The sequence below is a fragment of the Python bivittatus genome, unplaced genomic scaffold (genome assembly GCF_059951505.1).
Source record: "Python bivittatus isolate LINGU-HERP-01145 unplaced genomic scaffold, Pbiv_v1 ctg000320_np1212, whole genome shotgun sequence".
Taxonomy (NCBI): domain Eukaryota; kingdom Metazoa; phylum Chordata; class Lepidosauria; order Squamata; family Pythonidae; genus Python; species Python bivittatus.
The window spans coordinates 14,315,119-14,343,063 of NW_028277052.1; the positions used below are offsets into that span (position 1 = coordinate 14,315,119).

The 27,945-nt window shown below is 41.5% G+C and overlaps 1 protein-coding gene across 1 annotated transcript in view; it reads left to right on the forward strand.

The window, feature by feature from the left end:
* The window catches only part of ADGRA2 (adhesion G protein-coupled receptor A2), an 84,519-nt gene that overhangs the window by 39,790 nt on the left and 16,784 nt on the right, over positions 1-27,945 (forward strand). Inside the window, exons 3-7 of the mRNA XM_088139134.1 lie at positions 22,237-22,308; positions 23,087-23,158; positions 24,632-24,703; positions 26,123-26,286; positions 27,291-27,504. Of these exons, the coding sequence (XP_087995260.1) occupies positions 22,237-22,308; positions 23,087-23,158; positions 24,632-24,703; positions 26,123-26,286; positions 27,291-27,504 (594 nt within the window). The remainder of the gene's footprint in view (positions 1-22,236; positions 22,309-23,086; positions 23,159-24,631; positions 24,704-26,122; positions 26,287-27,290; positions 27,505-27,945) is intronic.

Sequence of the window (27,945 nt, forward strand, 5' to 3'; positions counted from 1 at the left end):
ATTTGGGATTAACTGTTAGCTTTAATGGATATGACACCTTGTCCAGAGTCAATATTGTCCGTATTTGATCATGCTTTCCTTGGTGAGCAGAGGAATTTATTCCATTATCTTTTCTTTTGCTGCAGCTAAAAGAAGCATAATTTATTTGAGGTGTTCCTTTGCTCATAACATCCAACAAAAATCGGCAGGATCAAAGGGCATTTTAATGTCTGCTTTTTGCATGGGAAGGAAGTAGAGTTTAAGAAAATTGCAAAGGCCTTCTGAGTAATTTACAGGGTTAATTTTGATGGAGAGTGACAGCTGTGAACTCTCACACTGAACTTGTAAATATGTGTTGGCTGATAGTAACCAGCTGTCCAGTGCAGATAAACTCAATAACAATTACAGTATGTGTGACTAGAAATGAGTTGGCTCCCAATGCCTAAAACTTGGATAGGCAGGTTTTTGAAATCTGACTATTTGGCTCTATCACACTCACCCCTGATTTTGATTTTAATTAATCAGCCATTATAGGACTCATAATGAGGAATAGGGGGCCTAAATTGGAATGAATCAGTAGAATAAGAATTGTGGACAGACTCCAGTTCTGATTTGCAGTTCAAAGACTTGGGTTGTTTTTGCAGTCCTGGGCTTCAAAGTCTGTGGCATCTTTGGATCAGGGAACATCAAAACCTCCGCCCTATACCTGGGGAACAAATGCTTTAAAAAAAAAACAACATTTAAATATTTTGTTGGTAAAGTATAAGGGAACGAATGCTTTGAAAGGCGAGTAGGCTGACATACCATACAGGAACATTTTGCACTTCTAAGGCTGTTTGGACAATTGCTTGAATTCAAAGACTATCAGAAGGGGGAAACAGGGCCATGCCCCATAACTCCTTGCCAGGCACACTTTGAGATCCTGGGAAAGGGATCAGAGCTCATAGAGATGTGTGATATGAGATCTCCCCTTTGCAGACAGGAATCCTAATTAGCTAGGATTCTCATGGCATAAAGAACTCCAGCCAGCACACTTCCAGTTCTCATTTCTCACCAATGCCAGACAGATATAAGTGCTGGGGGAAGAAGATGATTGGAGGACGTGATTTGTGGATAGTTTACATGAGAAGTATTTGTCCGAACATCCCTTTGTGAAGTGCTCATAAAACATTTTAGGCAAAACATTTCCCATCCGTCTGATATCTTGAACACAATAGTTTTACTTATTGCATAAAATCTAAACAAAAGTCTGCTGTGAAATTTCATATCACCTCCTCAAACGCTGATGCCCATTTTGGAGAATTCTTCGTCCCTCTCTTGCAACTGATTTAGTGGCAGTGGAAGAGTCCACTGACACATTTCTATTTTCTAGGAATTATTTGCCACGTTATCAGGTAGAGGTGTATGGAATAATCCAGGCTATGCCCCTTTTGCACATGGAAGTCGTTCTTTTCCTTCTTCTCTGGGCAGACTTTTTAAAGCATCCACTTGTATATCTCTCTCCAGTTATCACCTGCCTTTCCTTCAAGGTTTCTTCTCCTTCAAGGTTGTTTCTTCTCCTCTATAAATCTTTTTCATGCCATTTTCCTCACTCTTTTCTGGTTCCTTTCTTGAGCTTCCATTTGGGGTGGGGGTCCTCTTCTCTCCACACTGTCCCAATATCAGCAATCAGGGTCAGAGGTTCCACTGTTAGAAGTGTTAGAAGTTCTGTGGATTGAAGCATCAAATTGGCATCCATGCATCCATGTATAGGCACTTTGTCATGCACTTTGATTACCTGTTTTTCTTTTCTCTTTCAAAGAAGTGTCAATGTGGCCTATAAATGGGTAGAATTAATTATAGAGAACCTGTATTCATGTCACAGTGACTCATTTTGTTGCTTTAGGCCCCTTAGGTGGAAATTGGGGGGAGGGAGAGCCAGTGGCAAAGGCAAATGAATGCTGAAGTTATTCCTTTCCTGTCGGCATCAAAGGAGTTGGAGTCAAGCTTGCACAGAATTTGAAACCAAAGTTGTTTTCCTGGTAAATGGATCCCACCCTCTGTAAACCGAGGCTGGCAGCTCTGGCTGGATGAAAGTCATCATTAACTTTCTGCTATGGGAAGCAGTGAATTGGGGAGGCATGAAGCCGTGTTTGCTAATGTGTTCTTGATGTTTTGCTGGAAAGAGAAATGCCCAGGTTGCATCTGTTTATATCTCTACCAAACAAACTGCACTAAATGAAGAAGCAGGTTTTCCATACAAAAAGGCAGAGGATTGCAGAGGCAGAAGTCCATTTATAAACACATCTGTCCATCTGTTAATGCAGATGGTTAGTTGGAGTACCGCTCTAGGACAAGGCGTGGCCAAAAAGAGTCTATGCCCAGCAAACCAGCAAGTAAAAAAGCATTCCTCATTACTCCTGGCTATCAACTCTGGTGACTTTTTTGTATACAATGCTGAGCCTAAAACAATACTCATGATTGTCAGTCTTCCGCATCAACAGAATTCATGAATCCTCCAGATATGTTTCAGCCTTTTTGCCCCTTCCCAGTCAGAACGCCACCAGATCAGGATTTTCAGTAGTTTCCTAGGATTAGGTGACTAAAGGGAGATGTAGTGCTCGGTGCCTTTGATGTCATCTCAGCCTGTATGTTCAGATGATCTCCTAGGGAGATGTCGTGTAGATAAAAAATGGCAAATTTCTGATCCATGGAATGGATGCAACACACAAAGTCTCCCATATGGCACGTCAAGATCCAGACCTGATCCAGATACCCCTCAGGTATCTTCCTGAGTCCCTCTCCTCCTCCTCCTCCTCTTCCTCCTCCTCCTCCTCCTTCCCCCCTAGTGCATTATGCGGAGATCTTTGCATACCTCACTGGGTAAAAGACAAACTTCATGTACAAATGAGGCAAAAATACAAACTTCATGTACACATGAGGCATGGAACAACATAATGATGAATGAAGAAACTTAGTTGCTTCCTTCATTGCCATATCACTGATTCTAAGAGGTCAGTTGGGAGAGGAAAATTATTTCAGAAGAGGAAGAAGTCTTCTAGGAGGTAATTCAGTCTTCAAGTCAATACCTGACTGGTTATTTAAAGTAGAGGAAATAATAGGACTCAGTAGGATACCAGAGGCTAAGAGGTAGATCTCTTAGGCACAGACTTTTGGATCCCCAGAAAGCTAACATAACAGTATGCTCCAAAAGTATTCTGGGAATGCAGGCCTGGAAGTATCATCGATTTTGACATGAAAACTTCCAAATGGTCTTGAAAAATTCCTTTTTAGAAAGGGAACTCAGTGTGTCTGCCTCACTGATGTTCTGTGAAGGGCTAGACGCCAATTTAACATTTTTCTCTTTATCTAGGCATTTTACTTTTTAATTTAATTTTAGTGGCATGATTACTGGTTTTTTTTTTTTGCTAAATATGGTTAATGTAACATTTTATGTTATGTTGGTTTTATGCTGCTTTTCCCCCCCATTATTTGTTTTTTTCCTGTATTTGTGGTTTGATGCACTGTGCTTAAATTGCTTCTAACTGTTTGGGGAATTTTATCAAAATGGTGCAGGGGCCATAAATATTCTAAGCCAACATTCCCCAACTTGGCAAACTTTAACTATGTCAGAATCGTAGTTCCCAGAATTTCAAGCTAGCACAGCCAATGCTAGTTGGGAATTCTGAGAGTTGTAGCCCCGATGCCTAGCCCCAAATGCTGGGTTGGGGGAAACAAATCACCTGTAACCCTTGGGCTAGATTTGGTCCCAGGCTTACCAGGAGTTCACCTCTGCTGTCCTCTCTTTCCAATGGGCCGGATTGTTTTTAATCTGTACCCCACTATTACAGGAATTCAACCACTGCTTATCTTTGGCAAAATTCTTAATTGCTGGGAATAATTGATCTCTAACAACAACATTAGGAGTTCAGTGTGGAGTTAGAGATGGCTGGTGCCCAAAACTGCCTATCCCAGTCACAGATAAATGTTTCATGAAGAAATGGTGTTAATGAGGAGCTAATGAGTGATTATTAGCTGTAGCATCGTGTTGCAAACATCAGAGATGCCTTGCAGTTGGAGAGCACTTAACATTGTCATCGGTCCATTTTGTCTGTACAAAAGTTCTGATAACCACCCGCAGAAACTAAGATTTTAAATGCCTTCTTCCTGGTTAGCCATTCACTAGCAGCATTTAATATAAGAACATATAGAAACCAGCAGCGAAGCATTTTGGTCTCTCAAAGAATCCTTGGGGATTCTTTAAAAAGAAGAAATCAAAATGAGAAGCTTGTTAGAGTGAACAGCTGCAGCACAGAGCATTCATTCATTCCTGAACATTTCTTAGCATTAAAATAACAATCGAATGTAAGCATTTTCCATTTGTTTATATATTGAATGTGCATTTAGCATTCCAGCAGTATATTTACTATTTGTGAGGGAAGCTTCAGTGGATGTTTAGCTTATGTGCATTTTTAGTATTCTTGCTTTTAGAATTACAATTGCTTGTTAGCTTAGTTCATGATGCATTATAATTTGGAGGTGGGTGGGGGTAATTTATGCATCTGAAGTGCATTTATTTCCAAAAGTAACTTATACTAAGTAAGCTAGATGCCAGACTGCTATCACTTCCTTCCTTCCCCTCCCCTCTTCCTGCCCCCTTTTTTGGGGGGGGCATTTGCTTATGAATAAGAATGCCATATAAACAGAGGTGAAGACAGAGAGGCACAGTCTAAGCACGGTGGAAATAGCTTGCTTCCCTACTCTGAAAAAAAAAAATCAAAACTCAGGAAAACATAGGTTTAAATCATTTATATTGCTCCATAAAATGCATGCCTGTGCAGATGACAATCTTGGAAAAATGAATGAACAAGGAAGATAAGGATCATATGTACATTCTCTGGGCAATCTGTTCCCTGTATTTTCACAAGCTGTAGATCATCCTAATGTAGTGCCAAAATATGCCATGCAGTTTTTCAAAAGTTTTCATCCCGTTTGAAAGAAGCTTCTGTTTTTCCACTTATACTTAGGGAACTTAAAGTACAATGCTTTTAATCTTTTTCACATTTCTCCTGGTAGGGTTTCTCAGTTAAGTTGATCGTTAAAATTGGCAGAGGGTATCATAACTCTTTGGCATTGTTTTCATGACTATTTTTTCCACTGAGAGGCCTTCAACGATGAAATAAAAAACACCCCCAAAGAGGTTGCAGATCACTGGAGGAAGGACAAAGAAAGGCAAAACGTTCTCATGGTACACCTTAGCCACTGTCATTAAATTGGTGCAAGGATACCGTACTCCTTCCCTGAGAATTTCACTGCAATGTTCACCATGCACGACATTTAAAAAGCAAATACTCTTTTCTCAAACTGAACAAGAGCTGGTAGGAAATAAGGGCAGGATTTTCCCCCCCTACACAACACTAGTTCACACTAGTCTATACATTCTTTGGCCCTGTGTCTCATGGTCTCATGAAGTTTGCAGCAGAAGTTTGGTGTCTGGGAATGGGTGCGTGAGAGGAATCAACAGAATATGCCAGCGGTGAAGATGGCAGCTTCTTGGCTTTCTTCTGCAGCTGATCCAGGAATGGAGTTAAAGTCCTCACTCCCAGTGTCTGCAGTGGCCTCTCCATGATTCCCACAAGGCAAGGATGGAGCTGAACAGAATGTGCCCTGTTGGTTCTATGACTTTGGTTTCCCTTATTTATGCTCTTGGTGGAATGTTAGAGTTAAAATCCCACAGACATCGATCTCCCATGGGATCAAGGCAGGGGGAGTTTATACTATCATAAGCTGTTTATGTTCAGACAATGGAAGTCTCTGGTTTCTGTCCAAATTGCACTCTTCGTTGAGTCCAACCCCACTGAGTGAGCTCATTGCCAATAGGCTTTCCTTGAGAGGGAATGTTGCAAAATGTGTTAACTCCTTGTGTGAAGGTTCCCATCCAAGAGGATCCATAGCAGAAATGGGCTCATCCAAGGACAGTGTGGAAGGGAACCGAGTAGGGCTAAAGGTTGCATTTACTTTGCACAGCATTGGAGGGAGGAAGCTGGAGTCACATTTAGATTTAACCATGCTTGGTGCCTGGATAGGTACAGAGTTGGTTTTGGGGGGAAATAGGTTGGTATGTTGAGGCCCCAGGCTGAATCCTGGTCTGGATTAGAAACAGATCTAGAATGAAAAGAAAAAGAACCAATAAAAATAGGTAGATGAGAATAAGAAGTGTAAAAGTATAGCATTATGTATTGTCGAAGGCTTTCACGGCCGGAATATGATGGCTGGTGTGGGTCTTCTGGGCTGTGTGGCCATGTTCTGGAAGTTTTGTTTCCTAACGTTTCGCCAGCATCTGTGACCGGCATCTTCAGAGGGCAGGAGCACAGACAGGAGCAGTTCTCTCTGTGCCCAGGATGAAGATGCCGGTCTGAAGATACCGGTCACAGATGCTGGCGAAATGTTAGGAAACAAAACTTCCAGAACACGGCCACACAGCCCGGAAGACCCACACCAGCCAACTATAGCATTATGGTTTGGGCAGGGAGGGATCCCTAGAAGTATCATGCCTTCTTTGTCATAGCATCTGCCCTCTGGAACAGTATCTCCCCAGAGACCCATAGGCTCCCACTCTGATGATGTTCAGAAAGTTATTGAAATCTTGCCTGTTCTCCCAGGCCTTGGGGGAGGGCGGTGGTCGAGCCCCTCTAGGATGCTTTGTTAGTCACAGAGAGTTTGCTTTCTGGATGCTAATGATCTGTCTCTTCATTGTTCCTGCTTTTTAAGTGTAAGCTTCCCAGAGTGATTTGGAGTCGGCAGTTTCTAAACTGTATTAAATCAAGACAAAATTAAATAAATGCCCATTGCTAGCCACCTGGGCCTTCTTTCTTTGCATCAGTAGCTAGGAAATTGTTGCATGTTGTGCTTATAGGTGCCAATACTGAATTTGCAGACTAAACTGGGCGGAAACGAACGGAACACGCCATAGACTTGTGCAATGTGTTAGCAGGACATTGGTGAGATTCTGCCTCTGTTGTGTGCAGATGAGACTAGTGCCATGCGGAAAAGATTTTGTGCATTTTTTCCTACCAATTCTACCATTAATTCCCCTCATCTTTGTCTAACATAATCAGTAATGACGAAGATGAGCTTTGGAATTCAAGTTATCTGAAGGACATCTATAGTCTACTTTGAGAATTGTCTCCGCCCCGCCTGGATATGGATGGAGTTATAGGGACTTTTCAGGGTTTTTACGATGGGCATTCTTTAATTGTGAGCACCCTTCTGCTGTTGTTGCTTCTTATAATATAAAATCAGTGGGACTCAACGACTGGTTCATACAAACCTCTTGTCTAGAATTAAGTGCGGTAGTGTAGTGTGTGTGGTCGAACAAGTAGGAAAGCAGCCATCCACTAACCATGCTGTTTGAACCCAACCATTACACTGAGTTATAATATGGTGGGTCTCTTTGGGCATAACATGTATGGTGAAAACGGGAACTGTGCTTTGTTAAGAGAGATTTAGCATTTTGTTTGAACCCATGAATGTGTTCTAAGATTGAGTTCTCTCTCTCTCTTTCCCTCTCTCTCTCTCATACACACATACACACTTGCAGTTCTTGGATTTCTCTTACCCTTTTGCTTGTACACCTATCCAAACTGTGCCCAGGTGAGAAGGAGCTGTTCCTTCAGCACCGCCCTATATACCTGGCCATCAGTACGGTGTTTATATGCATGCTATGAAGCTATTAGCAAATGGGTTATTGTTGTTGTTTTGCAAGTCGTTTTTGAAATAATATCAGTGTTTGCTTTCAGCTTGTTGGGTCTGATATAGTTAACATTTTTGCTCTTTCAGTGGGAACTGAAACCCTAACACGTTTGGTTGACACCAAGTTGAGAAAGTTTGTAGTTTTGGGAGGGGGTGGAAAATCTGTGATCAGCAAGATGTGTTGAACTTTCCCAGCATCTTCTTCTAGTGTAGTCAGTAGTAAAAGATACTGAAAATTGTAATCAAACAACATCTGGAAACCCACAAGTTCCCCACTCCTGTAATAAAGTTTGGGTTGATGAACTGATTGCATCTTTCCAGCTAAACGTTTATTAGGATGTGTTAACACTGTCTATACGTCTTATTACTCTTTATATCAGGTTTTGCTGAAGGATAGATTAGTGCTTCATGTAAAGCCTAGATGACAAGCAGAATCAGAATCATCAGACATCTTCTGAAGCCCATAGTTTACAAGGGCAAATTATGGAATGCATCTATCTTTTTTTGAAGGACTGCCTTTAAAAGACTGTCAGGGAATAAGTATAGCTTAAAAATTAAGTTTGCACCCTCTCTAGGCCTCCTCCATCTTTTGTTAAATCCCAAGGGTAGACACTGTAAGTGAGCCCCTTCACTTGTAGCTCATCCTTATTAGGAAACAGAAGCAGCCTCTGTTTTGTACAGCATAAACGTTTCTGTTTACCCAAGATACTCCCTTTTTTTTTTTCATCTGGGATGGGGACTATCCTTAATGAATCCCTATTCCTGTTTATTATGCCTTTACCACTGTGAAAAAGAGACAGAAGGAGACCTGGTCAAGGGATATTCTGAACTCAGAACTGCTGATCGGGCCCAGGATGTTTATCTCAGAACTTCTTCCTTGTGTCTCAAGGACATGGAGTCTCAATTTATAGAACATTGCCAGGGTGGCTCAAGTGTTTAGCAGCTGCATGAAACCAGCCATGGTTAGACACATTTTGTTCTGAGCAAGTGCTAACAAAAAGCACCTGCTGCTAAAAAGGGCTTCCTCACTGACAACCACTGCCCTGATAATTCAATAAACTAATGGTCTCCACTCCCACTCCAGGAGACAAAGAGGGCCTTTAAGCCAGCAGAAAGAAGTTCACCATCTAACCTCGTCAGGAAACACGGTGGGTGGGGTGGTGGGCCTCCCTGTTCCAAAGGAAATTATTTTTGAGCTATGGAAAACAGGACGGTCTTTGTTTTGGGGTGGGAGGATTATGTGGACTTTGTCGGTTGATTCCTTGCCTAACTGAGAGATGTTACTTGTTGCTGGATCTCCCCAGATCATGTGCTGAAAATCCCTTGCAGCTGGATGCTTTGAGAAGGGAGCTCCTTTCATCTAAGCCCCAGCAGTTCTCTCCCCTGTTTAAAAATGAAGGAATTCATGACTGTAATCAAGAAGAGTCTATCCTAAAACTCAGGGGAGTCGACCGTTAACTTGACCAGTCAATGGAGTAAGGAATGACTTGTTAATCACACGGCCATGTGGGGCAACCTTCATCTTTTTAAATTCTTTTAAATGACATTTCAATGGGTCTACATGGTAGACCAGTTGCTAGAGCTCTTTTTTTTAAGCAGAACTTTCTCACATGGATTTTACATGGAGATCCTGCCCGAACTCAGGCAAACCTGACCCAGGAATAAGGAGTCTCAGAGGAAGCCTCCTTACTCTCTCCTCAATTGCAGAGTGAGCATTGCAATTCCATAAATTATCCTAAGCTCAGAATTTAATTTGCCTTTTTCAAACCAGCCAGCCCCTAATTTGCACCCACCAATGAGTTTTCAGATTCATCTCCTCCTTTTTTGGTGTGTGCAGTCCTGGTCACCAGAGTCAAAAAAGGATGTTGTGGAGCCCAGAAAATAATTTAAAATACAAAAAGAACTAAATCAACTCCCCTGCAAGGAAAGATTATGGTGTTGGGGGCTTTTTCTCTTGGAAAGAGGTAGGTCAGGGGAATAAGATAAAGAAATGTATAATAATGCATTGTATGGAAAATGTGGACTGCCCCCCCCCACACACACACACACACTGTTAGAACTTGAGGTCATCCATTTCACACAAAACATATGACTCACAGATGTGATTGCCACTAACTTAGATGGTTGTAAAAAGAACTGGAAAAGTTCATGGAGGACTGGACTATCTGTGACTGCTAGTCTGATGACTGCATACTTTTACCTGTATCCCAGGCCACATTCCTTAATCACCTGCTGTTAGTGCACAAGAATGAAGGACAGTTATTGTCCTTCTTGTGAACTTCCCAAATGCATCTGATGGTCAGAACTATGCCCTTTCTCTTATTAGACTAACACACCAACTGCATCTTCTCTAGGAGACCTCAGATCTGGTCATTCTCTCCCATTCTCCAGTAGTATTCATATCAGATTATTGAAATTATCTCTGCAGGGCTGCTTTTGAAGAGCATCTAGAAACTGCAGTGATTTGAATGAAACATGGCAGAAGGTTACTTGAGAGAAGTCATCACCATGCCTAAAACTTAAGGGAGGCAGCTTGTACTCTCCAGATGTTTTGGACAGTAGTCTCTCACCATTGCCTATGCTAGTTAGGGCAGATAGGAATTGAAGTCCCAAACATCTGGTTTAAGGCAACCAATGAATGCATAAAGCAAGAGTGTGTAACCTGTAGCTTGCACATGGCTTTGGGCTTCATTTTAAAAGCAAGCAATCAGTTTAAAGTTTCAGTGAGATTGATGGGTCCTTTCACTAAAAGGCTATGAGAGAAAGGAAAAAGATGATATGAGAAAGTGATAGTCTACAAAAGGGCCTCTTCACTCTCAGACTTCAGACTTTGTTTTGTTTATACTGCAAATGTAAGTGGTAGCTTTGCTGGCTTAACCAGGGAAGGCCCAATGCAGGTCCTATATTAGCATCATATCTGCTTGCACTATGAATATACAGATGTGGCTTTACAGATGTGAATCAGATCATGTCTGATATCTACCACACCAACTTAGGAAGCAGCACTTTCGACCTGGGCACTTTCTCCCCATCGGACTGGTTCATCTGACCACACGTGTGTATGCTTATTGGCTTATTCAACCAAACATGGTTAAGGCCCAGGTAGGTGTAATTATAAGAAAGGAAGGACTTACCTGTGGCACTATACCACTCCTACCTAAAAGCGGGGTTAAGTGATAGTAACACGTTATCGTGTGCTTACCCCATATTGTATCTTACACCCTTGAAGTTATAACTCCGAAGCACTGACATTTTCTGCATTTTCCAGTGGGGAGACCAAATGCAGAACTGCAGTCAGAATATTAAGACTAAAAGGATCCAGGTTCATATCTCTGCTAAGCCATTAAACTCTTTGAATGATTTTGGGTTGGTCCTTCATTCTCTCAACTTAATCATCCTCACCATGCATGCTGCTTCTAGTTCCTTGGAAGAAAGGCAAGCCATACTAAAATAATATTACAAATATTACATAATAAAATAATGTTATTTTATCATTAAATATTAAATTTAAACCTAATTATTTACTTATTTATTTATTTATAATTCTTTATTGATAATTTGAATCTATTATTAAATATTAAATAAAAACATTGCATAATAAAACACTATTACAACATGTAATAACAAAAGTGTTTTTTTTCCAACTGGGATCTAATGCCAGTGGCAGAAGGACTTATTTGTTGCACCACCATACTCAGACCATTTGAAAAACTGTCCCCAACTTTGTACCGTAAAACTGCCTTAAACGTAACCTTTAGATCATTATTTACAGCTGGTTTTGCACTGACTCATGCCAATGGCTTAAGTTGAAAAGGTCTGCTATCTTAGCTTAGTACTGCCAAATACTGAGAAATACATGTTTGTATTTGGGGGCTGGCTTGTTTTTATAGATGAGCTATAAATCACTGCTTTTGCAACTATCTGTGTCGTGAAATGCAGCAGCTGTTTGGCAGAAATGGAAGGAAATGAAGAGGGATAAGGCAGGATGCAGAGCTGAAATTACCACGGAGCACAACCTCTTCCTTTTTTGTGTGATGCTGCTTCTTAGCTCTGGGTGGTGGGAGGCAGAAATTGGAAAAGGTTGGGAGGAATCCAGTCATCGGTCTCTTGGATTTCATTAAGGGCTCTGCCTATTTCCGACATACAGGCAATCTGAGTTTTGTAAGAATGGAGAAGACACGTTAACATTGCCTTTTATTATAGATGAACATCTAGTAACACATCTGATAGTTGCAAGAGACTACAGGCAGTACAGAGCCAAAGAGTAGGCAGGGTTTTAGTAGAAGTATGATCTGTCAGCATATGCTTCCCTTCTTTTTAATGCATTTAACTTCTTTGGCTGAGGAATAACACTGACCTACCTTGCAAGGAGATCATTGTAAGATCAGTTAAGGCAGTGTTGTCCAAACTTGGCCGCTTTAAGATGAGTGGACTTCAAGTCCCAGAATTCCCCAGCCAGCATGGCTGGCTGGGGAATTCTGGGAGTTGAAGTCCACTCATCTTAAAGTGGCCAAGTTTGAACAACACTGAGTTAAGGTATCTTAGCAGGGAGGGGACAAGGAACCTTAACCACAGTTTAATGTCACATCGAAATGGGTAAACCATGAGTTCCAAAATCTTGGCTTTCAGATAGTCAAACTCTTCATTTAGCTGCTCAGCTTTCTTAGTTAATCAGCTTGCATCCCCCAAACAGGAGTTTTGCTGAGGTGAACAGGAATGAGTGGAAATTGCAAATTGTGCAGATTATTTTGGTCAATCTTTTGGGGGCTCAAGACCGACTTCTGATTCTGGCAGCCTTCCTTACTCCAAAAGTATGGAAAACATAGGCAGGAGCAGAAAGAGAAAGCACAGGAAATGTTTTTTGCTGAAAGAAGAAGAAAAATGAACTGGTGATTTACAGATTAGATGATTAGAAAGGGTAGATTATGGAAAGAAGGAAATTATGATGTAACCAGAGAGAAAAAGGTAAAATATAAATGTACTTATAACTGCTGTTAAGAAGATCAGAAGCCACTTCTTCATGACTTTTTTCTTTTTCTTTCCTTTTCTATTTCTTTTGCTTTATGTCTTTTTCACTTTCTCACTACTTTCCTCTATTCTTCTTCTCGTCAGTTCAACATTCGTATTGTTTCTCTTCGGTGGAAAACTTCTTTAATAAAAATTGTTAAAAAAAAAAAGTGCAGGCAATTATGACAGGAAAAAAAAGTGTCCCACATTTGGATAGGATCTGCATGAAGCTTCTAGGCTTCAAAGAGTAAAGGCTTTGAATAGCCAAAAAGTGTTTTAAAATGCCAAACCTGATAACCCTATACAGCACTAGGCAGTTTTCTCACTCAGGCTTGGTGATGAAGTGTTTTGAAGCCTGGGGTAGGGGAAGTCACAGGTCAAGAGTATGTATGACTGCTGTCACCGTGAGAAATGCTTTAGGGACATCTCGTCAGCATCTCTCGGAAGAAGAGAAAGGGTTGCTGCATTTGGAGTGGGTTACCTTCTGTTTACATTCAGGTTTCCCTTCCTAGATGTTGCCTCTGGAAAGAAAAGAAACAAATAACTCACTCAAAACACAGGTGGCTTTGAGCTGTTTGCTGCTGTCCCGTCGCCAGAAAAATAAGCCACTTGTGTTTGTGCATACACACTCAGACGCATACAGAGCCTTCCTCATTTGCCTTCCTGTGAAATATAGATTTCCTTCCTGTGCCCACTGAATTCATGAATTTCATCTCCAGCTGCTCCTTCCAGATGCATGCAATAAATTTAGCAGCTAGATCTTCGAAAAGGAGCTGTTCCTTTTTGCTTTGCTTCTTGTTGATGCATAGATTTGCTGTCCCCACCCCCACCCCCATTTTCTTTTGGATGAAGCCATCACCCATCAACCAACTTTAAGCAAGAACAGTCATTTTTTTCCTGGCCATCCAGCTGCCATTTAATTGCCAGTGACCTTAGACCTCAAAGTGTGGTGGTTTTCTTCAAATCAGCAACCTTAGAACAATATCACTTTTAACACAGTTAGCATTTTGGATATGGGTGTTAAATTGGTGTTTCCATGGCAAACTCATGGTTGGAGTCCACATAATTCACTAAGCCTAGATACACTTGGTTTGGTTTTAGCTTAGCATGATATATGCATCTACCCATGGTGTCTACCATGTCGTGTAAAGCCAGATAATTATTATTTATTCTGATTAAAGAAACCACAGCTAAGCATGATTGTGTAATACCAATAGAAGCGAATATGTGTAGCTCAGGGTTGAACTGTGGAGTCCTTGGGATTCTCTGAACTTGGTTGTTTTCTTGCAAACATTTCATTACCCGGCCAGGTAACATCTTCAGTGCTAGAATGGGATGGAGTTTGCTCTCTGTTTATATATTGTGGCATGCCCTGCCAGTGTTGGTGGGGGTGGGGGTTTTGTTTTGTTTTATTTTTTCCCGTCTAGTAGTTCCTTGATTAGGGTATTGTTTACTGCTTGACTGTATGTCTGATGATAATCTTGGTGTTAATCTCTGCTTATCTGGGTGATGACTGCTGGCAAGGAGATGTTCTGGTCTTTTGTTTTCCTTTCTATTCTCACTTTTGAATAGTGTGTAGATGTTGTTTAGCTCTATGTGCCTGTTGATGGCTGCCTTGTCTGAATACCAGGCTTCCAAGAATTCCCTTGCATTTTTGGATTTAGCTTGGTCTAAGATGCTGACAGGTTCCCAGTTAAAACTATAGTTCAGTCTGTCCATGTGTTGTGAGATTAAGGAGTTTTCGAATGAGCACAAATGCATTGCAGCAACCCAGAAAAGCAGAAAAAGGAAACAGACCACCTATACAACATCTTCCAACAAAATGGATACCCGTGCAATTTTATCAAAAAGTGCCTGACCACTCAAGCTACTATAACACAACCAACACAAGCTATGAGAAGGATAACACTGCCATGCATCAGAAATGTCTCAGAAACTACCAACAGACTATTACAACCACATGGCATCTCCATAGCACACAAACCAACTAAAGCCGTCCAAAACATCTTAAGCAAACCAAAAGACCAGTAGCCCAAGAAGAAAAAAATAGGAGTCATCTACAACATACAGTGTAAGGACTGTAACAACCACTATGTAGGACAGACAGGGAGAAGGCTTGCAGAGCACATCCATGAACACCAACTAGCAGTCAGAAGACATGATGAAAACTTCTTAATCTCACAATGGATGGATAAAATGAGAGTCAAATTGTATGTTGTCAAGAAAGTTCCCAAAGCAGTAGTTGTTCTCTTCTTCTTCCTCCCTCTTCCTCTTCCTCCTCCTCCTCCTCTACATCTTAGTTGTTTGGCAGTAATTTTCAGTAATTCTGCAAGCCCTAAAATGGTACTACCCATTTTCATCTGTCCTGTGTGAAAAGGCAGCTATGACTATGGTGCCTTTTGGCTTCAGCAACTCCATTGCAGCCTCCTGTGTCCACAGTTCTGCCACAAAATTTTCTAAAAGAGAGTAGATGAAAAATCTTTCAGCTTCTTCCAAGCTGGGCACCAGGCAGAGGCCTTTTGTAGTTGCATTGACAAGGCCCCTTCATTCTGATTTAACACATGCTTAAAAGATAGCTTCAGATGAAGAAAGGGCTTTGCCCCAAGGATTTATACCATTTATTCATTTCTGGTTGCTCTGCTATACCTTTACCCTGTTAGCCAGCACATAGTGTAAGGATACTGTGATCTACAGTTCTACTCATAACAGTGAGCTTGGATTCTCCACTGAGATGTTGCTGTAGATGAAGCAGTGCCTAGCATAGTTGGGCAGCTTCTGGAGCTCCAGCATTCCAAGACAGATTACTTTGGACACCTATTCCAGGACCTTCACTCTGTTGAATTCGTTGAGAGAAGCCAGGGTTCCTACTTGCTATAGAAAAGGCACTCACCCAATATGCCTTTATTATACATTCATTCAACCTGGAATTGCCCTTGTTTTGAAGTCCACCTCTCTGGAGGAAGCTCCTATTTGGGGAGGTTGATCTAGCTAGATCTAGACATTGCTATAACCAATCCTAGCCAGGTAGCTTTACTCAAAGTCCCTGGTTCAGCTAAATCTTATAGATGAAACTGATATGTTCCAGTGAACCAGGCAGGGAAGAGCAAGAACCAAAGGCTGTGCGGCAAGGTTTTATATTCTTCCACTGGCTGATAGTTGTCCTTTTCTAGCCACAAGGCAACCTTACACATAGACAAGAGAAGAACCATTCTTGGCTTTTTGGTTGTCCTGTTATGCCATGCTGCCTGAGATCTTACAAGCTGCACTAGTTCTCAGACCCTTTGGGGCAAAAGCAGGTGAGCCATGGCAAGGAAGGGTTATAGTTGAGGAGTGGAGTATCTGCTATACAGACAGAAGATCCCAGATTCAAACCCAGCTTTTCCAAATAGGTTGGAATAAATTGTGCCTATAAGCTTAGAGAGCTGCTACCAGTCAAGGCCAGCAAGGCTTGGCTACGTGGACCAGGGGTTTGACTTAGAAGAAGCCCCTTGCTAGATTCCTATGTGCATCCATGTTCCATCACTAGCACTGGCCCCAGAACCTAAGGAACGCGTATAGCCAACTGCTTTTATTTCTTGCCGTTTCCTTTCTGTGTTTGTGTCATACAACTTATCTCCTCCCCACAGTTGGACAGCTGCCTCCTCAGGTCGAGGGCATCAGCCATTCAAGCTCCAGAATGCCTCTGTTCTTGTGAGCAAAGAAAGCCTGCTCTTCTTTCCATTTCTCTTTGTTTATCAGTTCTCTGAAATCAAATCTCGTTTAAACACAGGCCATATATGGCTCATCGTCAGAGCTGGAAAGAATGTGTGCCAGAACGGAAACTAATCTGATTTTTTGAAACATTTTTATCCCACCCTTCACTCAAAAGACAGATCACATGGTCTCCTTCTACCCCCCTCCCCTGACTCCCAATTTTGTCTTTGCAAAGATCCGATGAAGAAATTTGGGCTGAATGGAAGCCACTTGCCTGTAATCGCCCAGGTTTCTGGCTGAACAGAGATTTGTTCCAGAGTTCTAATATGCCCCTCTAATCTAAGAGGAGGCACTCCAAATGTTCCAGCACCACAACTCCCCACATCTCTCATCATTGGCCATACTGCTGGGAACTGTAGTTCACAACCTCTGGAGCAGTGTTTCTCAACTTTAGCAACTTTAAGATATGTTGACTTCAACTCCCAGAATTCCCCAGCCAGCATATTCTGAATTCTGAGAGATGAAGTCCACATATCTTAAAGTTGCCAAGGTTGAGAAACACTGTTCTAGAGTGCCATGAGAAGTATTGTGATTACATTTGCTGTGCTGGATTTTTTGTCCATGAAACTCTTGTTTGAGGACCTGGAAACCCTAAGTGTGGAGGGGAGTTGGGGGTGTGCTCTGTTCCCCTGTGCATTCTGTCTCATGGGAGGGGAATGGAGTGTGCTATAAAACAATGTGACTGATGAAGAGCAACCAGTCCCTTAGGAAGACCAACTGGGAACCTGCGCCATATTCCTTCTTTGTTTGAGAACTGGAAAGTTGCAAGTGCACTCCTTCTAGTTTGCAAAACGTTGGAGGATCTCAGGAAGAAGTCCCTCTTTGTACACATGTGGGTTGCCGGGTGTGTTGTGCATGTGTACATCTCAGGCAGCATTTGAAGAAGTGTTTTCATAATGTTTAGAACTCCTTGTTCCCAAGTCCAGCTGTCTCCTTGGGATTAGGCGGGTGGGTTCGCTCGTTGCTTTTGTTCTGTTCGATTTTATGATTTAGAGGAACAGCTGCAGGCAACGTGGTCTGCACTCATCCCTTCTTTCTCAAGAGCCTGCCGAGACTGATGGTGGGGAAGGAGTGGGGCGGGTGGCAGAGAGAGCAAAGGGAAGAGGAGAGAATAGCAATAAGTTCGTGTCTGGAAGACTCAAAGAGCCTGATCTTATCACCAGCACATTTCTGAACCGCATAATTGGCAGGGCAAGGACCAGCATTTCTGCCAGGGTTTGGAGCGAAGGGGATGGAGGAAAAGGGCTGGTTAAACATGGTGTTCATGAGAAAAAGGGCTCATGTTCCTCATTGTATTTTGTGGGACACAGCATAATTACTACATCATTTCCATAAGGAATATGAATGCAAGGATTTGGCCAGTGGCCTTGTACTAGAGTAAAACTTTGCAGCATTTTGTGAATTTCGTGGCTTAACAACAACAAAAACCCTACCCCATGGACTATCATTTCTCTTCCATCCTTCTTTTACCAATGTTATGTTCCTTCTAAAGCATCAGGTCGGTTCCCTGTGGCTACTGTGTGCATGAGACCTTATTGTTTTGTTCCCCCCCCCCACCCCCAACATTTGATTTCTAAAGATTTTTATATATGTAAATCTGGAGCTTCTCCAAAACATTCTGAAATTCCTCCTACAGTGTGTAAGTGGCATCATTTTTTTGGTTTTATTGGAATCCACAGCAGGAAAATAAAGAATAGGGGGAATGTTTCTGCTTCTTTGTTCTATATGTAAAAATTGAGTCAACTTTTCCAAAAATGTGGGATATCTGGTTGATATCTTTTTCCATATAAGTTTCCTCAGCATCTCCAGGCTTGCATCCGGATGAACAGATAAACATGGTAGATTTATTTATTTATTTGACCTATTTTTTTCTCCTTCTCCAATAATACTAATACTAATAATAATTGTTATTGCTATTATTTATTAAACCTGTATGCCATCCAACTCTCAACGACTCACTTCATCTGTTCATGGCTGCTCCATTCAGCCTTTAATGCTAAACAATATATCGCTATCATGACTGGTAATCAACACAGGGTAATGTTAGTAGTACTAGTTGTACACTATACTTTATTTTGGTCACTGGCCAGCCTTAAATAACATAAAACGTAGGAATAGAAAAAAACAAGCTTAAAAGATAAAAAAAATAAAACGAATTGCAATATGAGAAAGAGAAATTGAGCACAGCCAGCAGAGGTTCAAGTAAACCACTTCAAATACTGAGACCATTAGCACTAAGGCTTCAGTGAAGAGACCATCATAGATCATAACAGATAAACAGGAGAATTAACAGCTATTGTTATTATTAAACTTGGAGCATGTTTAATCAAACCAAAAGTGTTTCTAGTGAGGTCTTGTCAAATCTTGCTGGTTATTAAACAGAGCTTGATGACTTTCTTATAATGTGTCATTCTGGTCAGCTAAAAGATCATTGAGATAAAAAGAGTCAACATGGCCTGGGTATGGGATTAAGGAAGGTGTCATAAATTTGTGTTGTAGATCTTGACAAGGCTGAAAGTAATGGTTCCTGACTTACAATGACAAGGGCATTCACTGCATGGGATTTTCTGGAATCTCCCTCCCAAGATGCAATTTGGAGAACATTGGGTAATGTTATATTCCAGGAATTTGTTGACATGCTTTTTCAAGCCTTCCAAGTTGCTGAGGAGCCCTGTATCCTGTGGAAGTGGCTTCCATATGTTTACTGTGGGTGTTCCATGAAATCTTCAGCCTTGCCCCGAATATTCAATCTAATAGCTTTGTTCCAGATGGCCCCTAGCTAGCCAGTGTGTTTGTGTGCAAGACCCCCCACCCAGCTCCTACTCTACCCCGTCCTTGTTCATGCCTTACCATGTCTGCTTTCTCCAGCAAGGAAAAATAGCTAAAACAACAGCACCCATCCATTAGGTGGGGAGAGCGAGAAAGCTATACTTTAAAGCAGGTAGGGAGGATGGGAGACGTATCACAGTACCATGGGTGCAGAAGGAAAGTGCAATTCCCACCAATGGGAAGACATTGCTGCATATATCTCCAAAGGAAACACAGCAAAATTGGCTTCACGCCATTTCCTCTGGCAGGAGAATGGAATGACAGTTCATCGGCTTACCATTGCAAATGACACAGAAGCGCTGTGGTATCACAGGGCTAGGGAAGCAGCATCAATTTCAATTTGGCATTTTCCCTGATCCTAGAAGGGGCCTCTGTGCTGTAGGAAAAACCTTAATTTTCTTTGTCCTGAATCTCTCATCGTTCAGCTTCATTTTAGCCTGCTCTCCTAGATTTGATACCATTTGAGTACTGAGCGTTTAGGAAGATTTTACGGAACAAAAGCGAACAAAGCTAGGACATGGAAACAGCGGCTTTCTTTTTCTGTGGAGCGGAGGATTTTACTGCTGTCCTAGTCTTTTTGGCCAGAAGTCATGAATATATGGGTGGGCTAGTTTGTGTGAGTGCGCGCACTGTTGTTTTCTTAGTGTCTAGCATAAGCTGAGAGTGAGAAGAAGTTAAAATTACAAGGGAAGGGAGAGTCCTGATAGGGATTCTTAATGAATGACAGAAGAATAACAAACCTTCTTACAGCTATAAAACCTTCTTTGATGTGAAGTTAGTGATAGTGGGGGCCTTTGGACTCTATGGGACAACGGCTAAGAGAAACCTATCTTCAGGAGATGTGCTTCAAAGCAATGCGGATGTTTGTTCTCTGAGGAAGAACATCCTAGGGATTAGTTGGACTTATCCAAAAGATAAGTAAATACCTTGTACTCTTGTGCAACATTTCATCTTCCTGTGATGCTACCCAAAGTGGGCAAGAAGGGATTTTTTTTCTTTTTTTACATATATAATTTTTTATTAAGGATTTTTTCAAGCAATAAACGACAAATCTAAAAGAAACAAAGAGAAGAAAGAATAAGAAATAAAGAGAAGAAAACAAACGTAGAAAACAAAAAGGAAAAAGAAAATTAGGAAGAAAAAGAATAACTAAGAGAACAAAAGTCAGCAAAACAAGTGACCTCCAACGTTCTTTGCAATAGAGATTAGCGAACTTATTATCCAACCTCCCTTCTTAATAATACAAAAATCCCTTAAGCCCTTTGTTTAGTCCTTTTTCAGTCATCAGATCCACAAATCATCACTTCGCTTTTCTCTATTTTCAGCAAAAAGTCTATAAAAGGTTTCCAGTCTTTAAAAAAGTTATTAATTGTTTTGTCCCTGACCCAGCAGGTCAGTTTTGCCATTTCTGACAATTCTGACCTCTTCACAACCCATTCCTCCATTGTGGGAATTTCAGTATTCCTCTACTGTTGTGCTTATAATAGTCTTGCTGCAGTTACCATGTATAAAATCAATCTTCCATGACATTAAACCTAGCAGAAAGCATAAGACTTGCCTGGTTGCTTATTTAAAAACAAGCAAAAAAGTTGTGCCAATGTATTTGGCAACTTGTTATTGAATTTCAATAGTGCAATCATAGAGGTCCAGGGAGCAAAAACAAGGGTTTGGGGGCTATGGGTGGTCCATAGCCTCCAAATTACAACCCATGGATATAGAGCCTGATTTGTGTATGTGTGTATGCACACGCGCAAGCCTTTTATTTTCTGTCACCAGTTGTGGTGATGAGCTGTTGACTTAGCAACTTTAAAAAAGGATTTTACCATTCCCTGGAGGACAGTGATAGAAGTCTCTACCAAGCACGTGATAATACGTTGCCTTCAAGTTGCCCTGCTTGTATGAGTGCATTTCTGGAAAACACAAGTCAGAGGATGTTTGGGCCAATATATGTTGCTTCTGGTCTTTGTAAAGTCAACTTACTGGCAACTGGGAGAGGGAAAACAGATCCTGAATTAATTTAGTCCAGTGGTTCCAAATCTGGAGAACTTTCAGATGGTTGGACTTCATCTCCTAGAATTTTCAGCAGTGGCCATGCTGGCCATGGAATTATGGTTGTTGAAACCCTTCTGGAGGGAATGCAGTTGGGGAAACTTGATTTAGTCTGAATAAAATCCAGCAGGACTTTTCTTATTGTTTCCTTTCTCCATCTTGGAAAAAAAGGACTGAAAAAAATCTGCTTCCATTACCAATTTGTCAGCAAATCGCAGGCATCCCTCTCATTTTGAAAGTAAATAATTTGGCAGGGGTGGAGTGGGGAGGAGAAGTCCTCATTTCAAGTAAGTTTTCAGGGTTTTTTTTTAATGGCAGATGTGTGTCAAGCACCAGAAAGAAGAGCATTTGGTTTCCCAAAAAGCTAAATTGATTCCTGCCTCCCTGAAAGAAAGGGGTGGGGTTGTAAACTTCCATTACTAAATAAGTTAAATATATCAGTGAAAAACTGAGAAACAGCTCACATATGGATGAGGCAAAGGAATTTGGAATAATTTGAAAGTGCTTGAATTCTACTATACATGTAGAATTAAACAAAAGATATATCAAATGCTGGGAGTTAAGATGTAACTCAGGTTTATGAATTTAAAAAAAAAATACCCCATTTCTTACCTTCTTTTAAAAGTTAATTATGTATGTTCACATTTGATAAAATATTCTCAGAAGCATGTGTGTAAATAAATAGGAAGGAGGTAAATGAATGAGGGATATACGAAGAGGAAAAATGTGGAACTTTATATGTTTATCCATGTATTAAAAAAGTAAAAAGAAAGAGTAGTAACCTTAAGAAAGTTTTTAACCCTTATCCTCAAGGATCCATCAAGAACAAAATTCACCTATTCCTTACTGCAACTTTTTATGTTTTTTTGTTTTTTTCTTATTTTCCAGAGACCTAAAGAACAATTTGATTAGCACAATCCAGCCTGGAGCTTTTCTGGGCCTCAAGGACCTGAAACGCTTGTAAGTAACAGCCTCAGCTTCTCCAGAACAGCCCAACTGGCCTATTTCAGCCCATTTCCTGCTTTTAATTCTTTACTCTGCAGGCTACCTTTCACACTTACACATGAATCCCATCTTTTTTTTCCTCATGGCTAAACCTCAGAGCCCAGGGCTGTTTCAAATAGCTTTAAGTAATCTGTAACCTGCCCATAACTCATAATGTCTAACTGTTTACTGTATGTGTCAGTTTCTTGATAATTTCAACAAAGATTCATGTGGCCACCATCTTCTGGGCCGGGTATTTATTTTTCCAAAAGGAAATGCAAAGCATCCTTGAAAAAAAAATAAAATCTATCCCTTAGTTCTCCACTGGTCCTCTAAGCCAGTTGCACTCCTTTAAGTGGCCATTTTTTTTCTTTTTTTAAAAAAGGTTCTGGGGATTTCATGGATATGTCCATACAGTTGTTTGGGCAACAATGCAAAAATGGTTTGCCATTTTTGTCTTTGGGGATTGTTGTTACTTTTCAGTCTAGCCTATAATCTCAGCATTTCTAGTGGTCTCCCGTCTAAATGCTGATCAGGTCTGATTCTGCTTAGCTTTTTGAGATTAACCAAGAACTAGATGCTGACACTTAGGTGGGCTCAGTGTACATTAAAGATGTACAAAGTGTTTCAGCCCAAGTCAGACTATCCTGTGTCAAGACTGGAATGTCCCACGAAGAGAAATCTAGTATACCCTTAATATCCATGGCTGTTCCCGGTCTATCCATGGCTCTCACCTTTTCTCATTGTTCTACAGGGATCTCTCCAACAACCGCATTGGCTGCCTCAACATCGGCCTCTTCCAGGGACTGTTCAGCCTTATCCGTCTGTGAGTATTTGATGGCAGTGGTGAAGGTATGGTGGACTTTGAGCCTCTGTACATCCGCTGGTGTCAGGAATCTTCACTTCTCAGATCAATCTTCCAAAATCTGGGTTCTCTCCAAAGGTGTGAACTTCAGCTTCCAGAATTCCCAGTTACCATGGCCAATGCTGACAGTTCTGAGAGCTGAAGTCCACATATCTGAAGACTGTTCAGGTTGGGGAAAACTGCGTCAAAGAATGTTGCTGAGCACCGATGCCAAAACCTGATGTTTTTGCTCTTCTTTCATTATCCCTTTTCAACTGAATTTTGTCAGAGGATCCTGAAATTTGAAAGAGGAAACTGGGTAGGGGGGGAGGGGGGAGGTACTTTAGATTAGGATCTATAGATTTATGAACTGCATACCAACAACTGTAGTCCCACTATGTCTTTCAATAAAAAAGCACATTCAATAAACGTTGGCTAATTCTACTTATCTATGTTCTTTAGACAAATTCTTAGACTTAGCTATCTATAGCTATTAGTCATGGTGGTGATATATCCTTAGGATAAAAGCAGTTGGTTGTTGGGGAGAACAGTAGAAAGAAGGTTATTGCTCTCACATCTGTCCTGGGCTTCTGGGGTTTTCTTAGATATCTGGCTGGCAATTGGAGAGGACAGGAAGGTGCTGGATGAGATCGCTCTTTGGTCTGATCCAAAAGATTTGGTCTCTTGTTTATTTTATAGTAATTTATTTTAGCATTTATATCCTGATACTTTCTGTGAAAAGTTCCTAGAGGGGCTTACAGAACAATAAAAGACAGATTGTCCCTGCCTTCAGGCTTCCTAATCGAGGACGAAATGGTACAGAAGGGACAAGGGATGGGAAGGGAACAAGAAGACGAGAGAGCTCAGGCATCACATGCAGTAATTCTGTTTTGTATTATATCCAGCTGTCATGGAAATGGGCAGCCTAGGGAGGCTCAGATAGAAACTCTCACCCTTAAGCAGATGGTCTTATTGCTCTTCTTTGCAAGCTCCTGATTGATCCTGTAGGAGAGGACTCCAGCCGGTAACAGCAGCAGCAGCAGCAGCAGGAATCAGACATTTTTATGCTTACCAATAAAAGAGAAGAAGGATTTTTATGCTTCTTCTGCTGTAGCTACTGTGCTTTCCCCCCAAAATACATTGAACCCCCTTTTGCATTCCTTTGTTCAGCAGTTGTTTGTTCAGCAGTTAATTTATGGAATCCATAGCCAAAAGATGAAATGAGGGCAACTGACTTTAATTATTTTAAAGCTATACCATCATTTGCTGTGATGGTTCCTGTAGAGCCCTGATATTCAGAGGCAGGGTGTCTCTAAGTACCAGTTGCAAAGAGGATAAGCCCTGCCAAGACTTTTCCCTGAAGCAGCTCTCTTGCCACTATGAACCTCACCTTAGGTAGGCCTCTTGGTCTGATCCCGTAAGTTTTATCTTATTTTGTTATCACCTCTTTGACAGGAATATATCAGGAAATATCTTCTCCACCCTCCAGAGTGGAGTCTTTGATGAGTTGCTGTCTCTGAAAGTTCTGTAAGTATTGTATGTTTGGTTGATCATAGAAGGGAGGAAGCAATTCAGTTCTTAAAGCGCTTAATGCTGGGGTTGGTGGGGCATGGCCAGCATAAGCTTTCTTTTGTCACCTTGAATAAACTCCCTTACAGTATGAGTGGATCCATTTTCCTATACGGTCTGCAACAAATTAGACCATTGTCCATCCAGTCCAGTCTCATCTATAACCTGGGGCCTTCTATGTTTTGAACTAAAGCTCAACTTCATGGTCCATGCAGCTTTATGGGAGTTACAGTCACAAACATGTGGAGGATAACTGATTGGAAAAGGCTGGGCTATATTGGACAGGTACAGGCAGGCGTGTTTAAATCTTCATAGACTCAGTTTCTTTCAAATTTAATACTTTAAACACTACCATGTTGAGTAGGACTTCAGAAGTGTTGGGGCCATAGTTCCCCAGAAGAGGTCTAACTGGGGAGAGCTATGTTAGGGCATTCCATGTTAGGGTAGCTCCTAAAATCAGGACTACCAAAAAAAGACAGTTATTGTCCCCTAGAATATCTTGTGAAATAGTTCTGTATTGTACATCGTGCTGTACAGGGAATTTTAACATGACAGGCAGCAGCGGTCAGGGATTCGGAACTGCATTCAAGCTGAATTTTCAGGATTCTGAAGGTCTAAGCAAACTACAAGATAGGGGATCAGTTTTGTAACTTTTTAATGTATTTTTCGTATGGGATTGCTTATTTTGATCCAGGAGTTAGTAACCAAAGGGGGGTAAGGGTTACCCCTTCTGTCATTATGTTTCTCTAATTTAAAAAAAAAAACATGTAGACAAACTGCTGGAAGATCTGGTAGAAGAAAAGACAATATTGTAAGTGGCTATCCCCCATGCCAAATAAATAACTTCCCCCTACTCTGTGTGTGTGTGTGTGAGAGAGAGAGAGAGAGAGAGGGAATGATTAGGGAAATGACACTCTGAGTAACCTTAATATCCTCTCTCTTAGTGCTGCTTCCCCAATCAAATTAGCAGCCCCAAAATAGATGTAAAACAAGCAATCTGGAACTTTGAAAGAAAAAAATATATATTCACAGATAGTCTGCATCATAAATAGCTGTGTTTCACCCCCATCCCAGGTTTGAAATTAGAAAGGCATCTGGGACTTTCTGCACGCAAAGCCTTGCTCAGCACACTGTCAGAAGTAGCATTCTCTCCCCTTCAAAGCCCCCTGGACAGCATAGACTAGAAATCTGAGCAACCAAGCCACCACCCAACTGTGGACAGCACTCCTCTGTGTTAACTGTGCTACCTCAAGATGCTAGACCTTTCCAGATATGTTTATTGGTGTCCAGGGGGACGGGCATCTCTTCCTGCTCTTTCCTGCATGAGTCTTCCTCACCTGCACTTACTCCTCGCTTTGCACCTCTCTCCTTCTCCAGTGACTTTGCCACTGAATACCTGACCTGTGACTGCCATGTGCGCTGGGTCCCAGTCTGGTTCAAAAGCCGTTCTGTCCAGATATCTGATAAGACGGTGTGTGTCTACCCCAGCAGCCTACATGGGAAGCCACTGCAAAACATCAGAGAGAGCCAGCTGCGCTGTGGTGAGGCCTCTTCCTGAGTGAGTCTGAGTGGTGTGCAAGGGAGATTTGCAACAAAACGGTCCCCATGTTCAGTAGTCCAGTGGTACTTTTTCTAGGATACTCCATTTCATTCCTTCCATCTTCTACTCCATCCTTCATCCAACAGATGCTTGGCATTCTATTACCACTTAGCATGGATAATCCATGAAGGGAAGGAGTGGGTCAGCTGCAAACCTCTGCAACTGATAATCCCCTCAACGTTCCAGTTTTGATTACTGAACTATCATAGCTCAACATGTAAAGCAGGTCTATTTCATTTTGCGATCCCAAGAGGACTTCAGAGCAGCTTACCAAACCCTCACCTCAACTCCCATGTCAAGCAAGGCAACATGATTACTCTGGGGTGCTTGCAGGGAAAATGTTCTGCATTCACCTTCTCTCAGTTGATGGAGTTCTTAAGTATGGCTCTTCAACAATTGTCTTTCCAACAGTGTAGTCTGAGTAGCTGGAACAACTTCACCATTCGTGATGGAAACAAGTTTTCCCTTGCTGGCAGGTGTTAGAAGCAGCAGAATCTTATCCAAATGGGCATTGCTCTAAAGTACAATCACCAAATGTCTTGCAAAATGTTCAGCAGACATGTAATAATGCTAGTGTAGCAGAAAAGCAGACGGCTGGCTGTAGAAGCATCTGGTCCTTGGGCCAGTCTGTACACATTCTGCAGTTTCATTATGACTGCATGCAGAATTTAGCAACCATTCTTCTTTTCAAAAAGAACTCAACCTAATGATATGAACATTTGCTAATGGAACAATTCCAGTTAGACATATAGACAAGCATACTGGGTATGTCCTTCTGGATGTATTTATTTCTTTTCTTTGAAGGGATGAGCATAACTGGCCTTGACTGCTGACCGAATGGACCTGTTGATTGGAATCTTTCTGTGACAAGGTCCAGAATTCAACTCATTTGGGCTTGCTTCTGTCCCTTCTAAAATCTAAGTCAGGTCTCTCTTTTTCCCACAGAAGGGTCCCCAGAGCTGCACACTCATCAGCTAATCCCCTCCCTGAGGCAAGTTGTCTTCCAAGGAGACCGACTCCCTTTCCAATGTACAGCCACCTACCTGGACAACAGCACACACATCCTCTGGTACCACAACCGCGCATTGGTGCAAGAAGATGAACCTAGTGGCATCATCTTAGAGGACAGCCTCGTTCATGATTGCACTTTAATCACAAGGTACTAGGGTGTGAGCTGAGTGGATCAGAGAGGGAAGAGTTCTCTCCCAGTTGTTTCCAGTTGTTGGTCTAGCAAAGCATGGCCATTGGGCAGCTTGATGTCCGCCAGCATGGCCATTGGACAAGTTGATGTTGACTAATGCCAGCAGGAACTAAGGTTTAAAAACAATGTCCTATCAATTCACATATAAGCAATGACTTCAGGCAGCAGGGATGGACATGTAACCATTTAGTTCATTTTGTAGTCAGGCTTGGCTTGATTCCAAGCAGAAGGAAGACTGCTGGCTGCCTTCTTAGCGGTGGCTTCCAGTTCCTGGACTTCCACCCAGGAAAACTTGCCCAGTGCCAACATTGCTATCTTTTCAGAACCTGGAAAAGATACGTTTATTCTTCCAGGCATTTGCAGATATTTAAATCCACTGTTCCTTTATTTTTGAACATA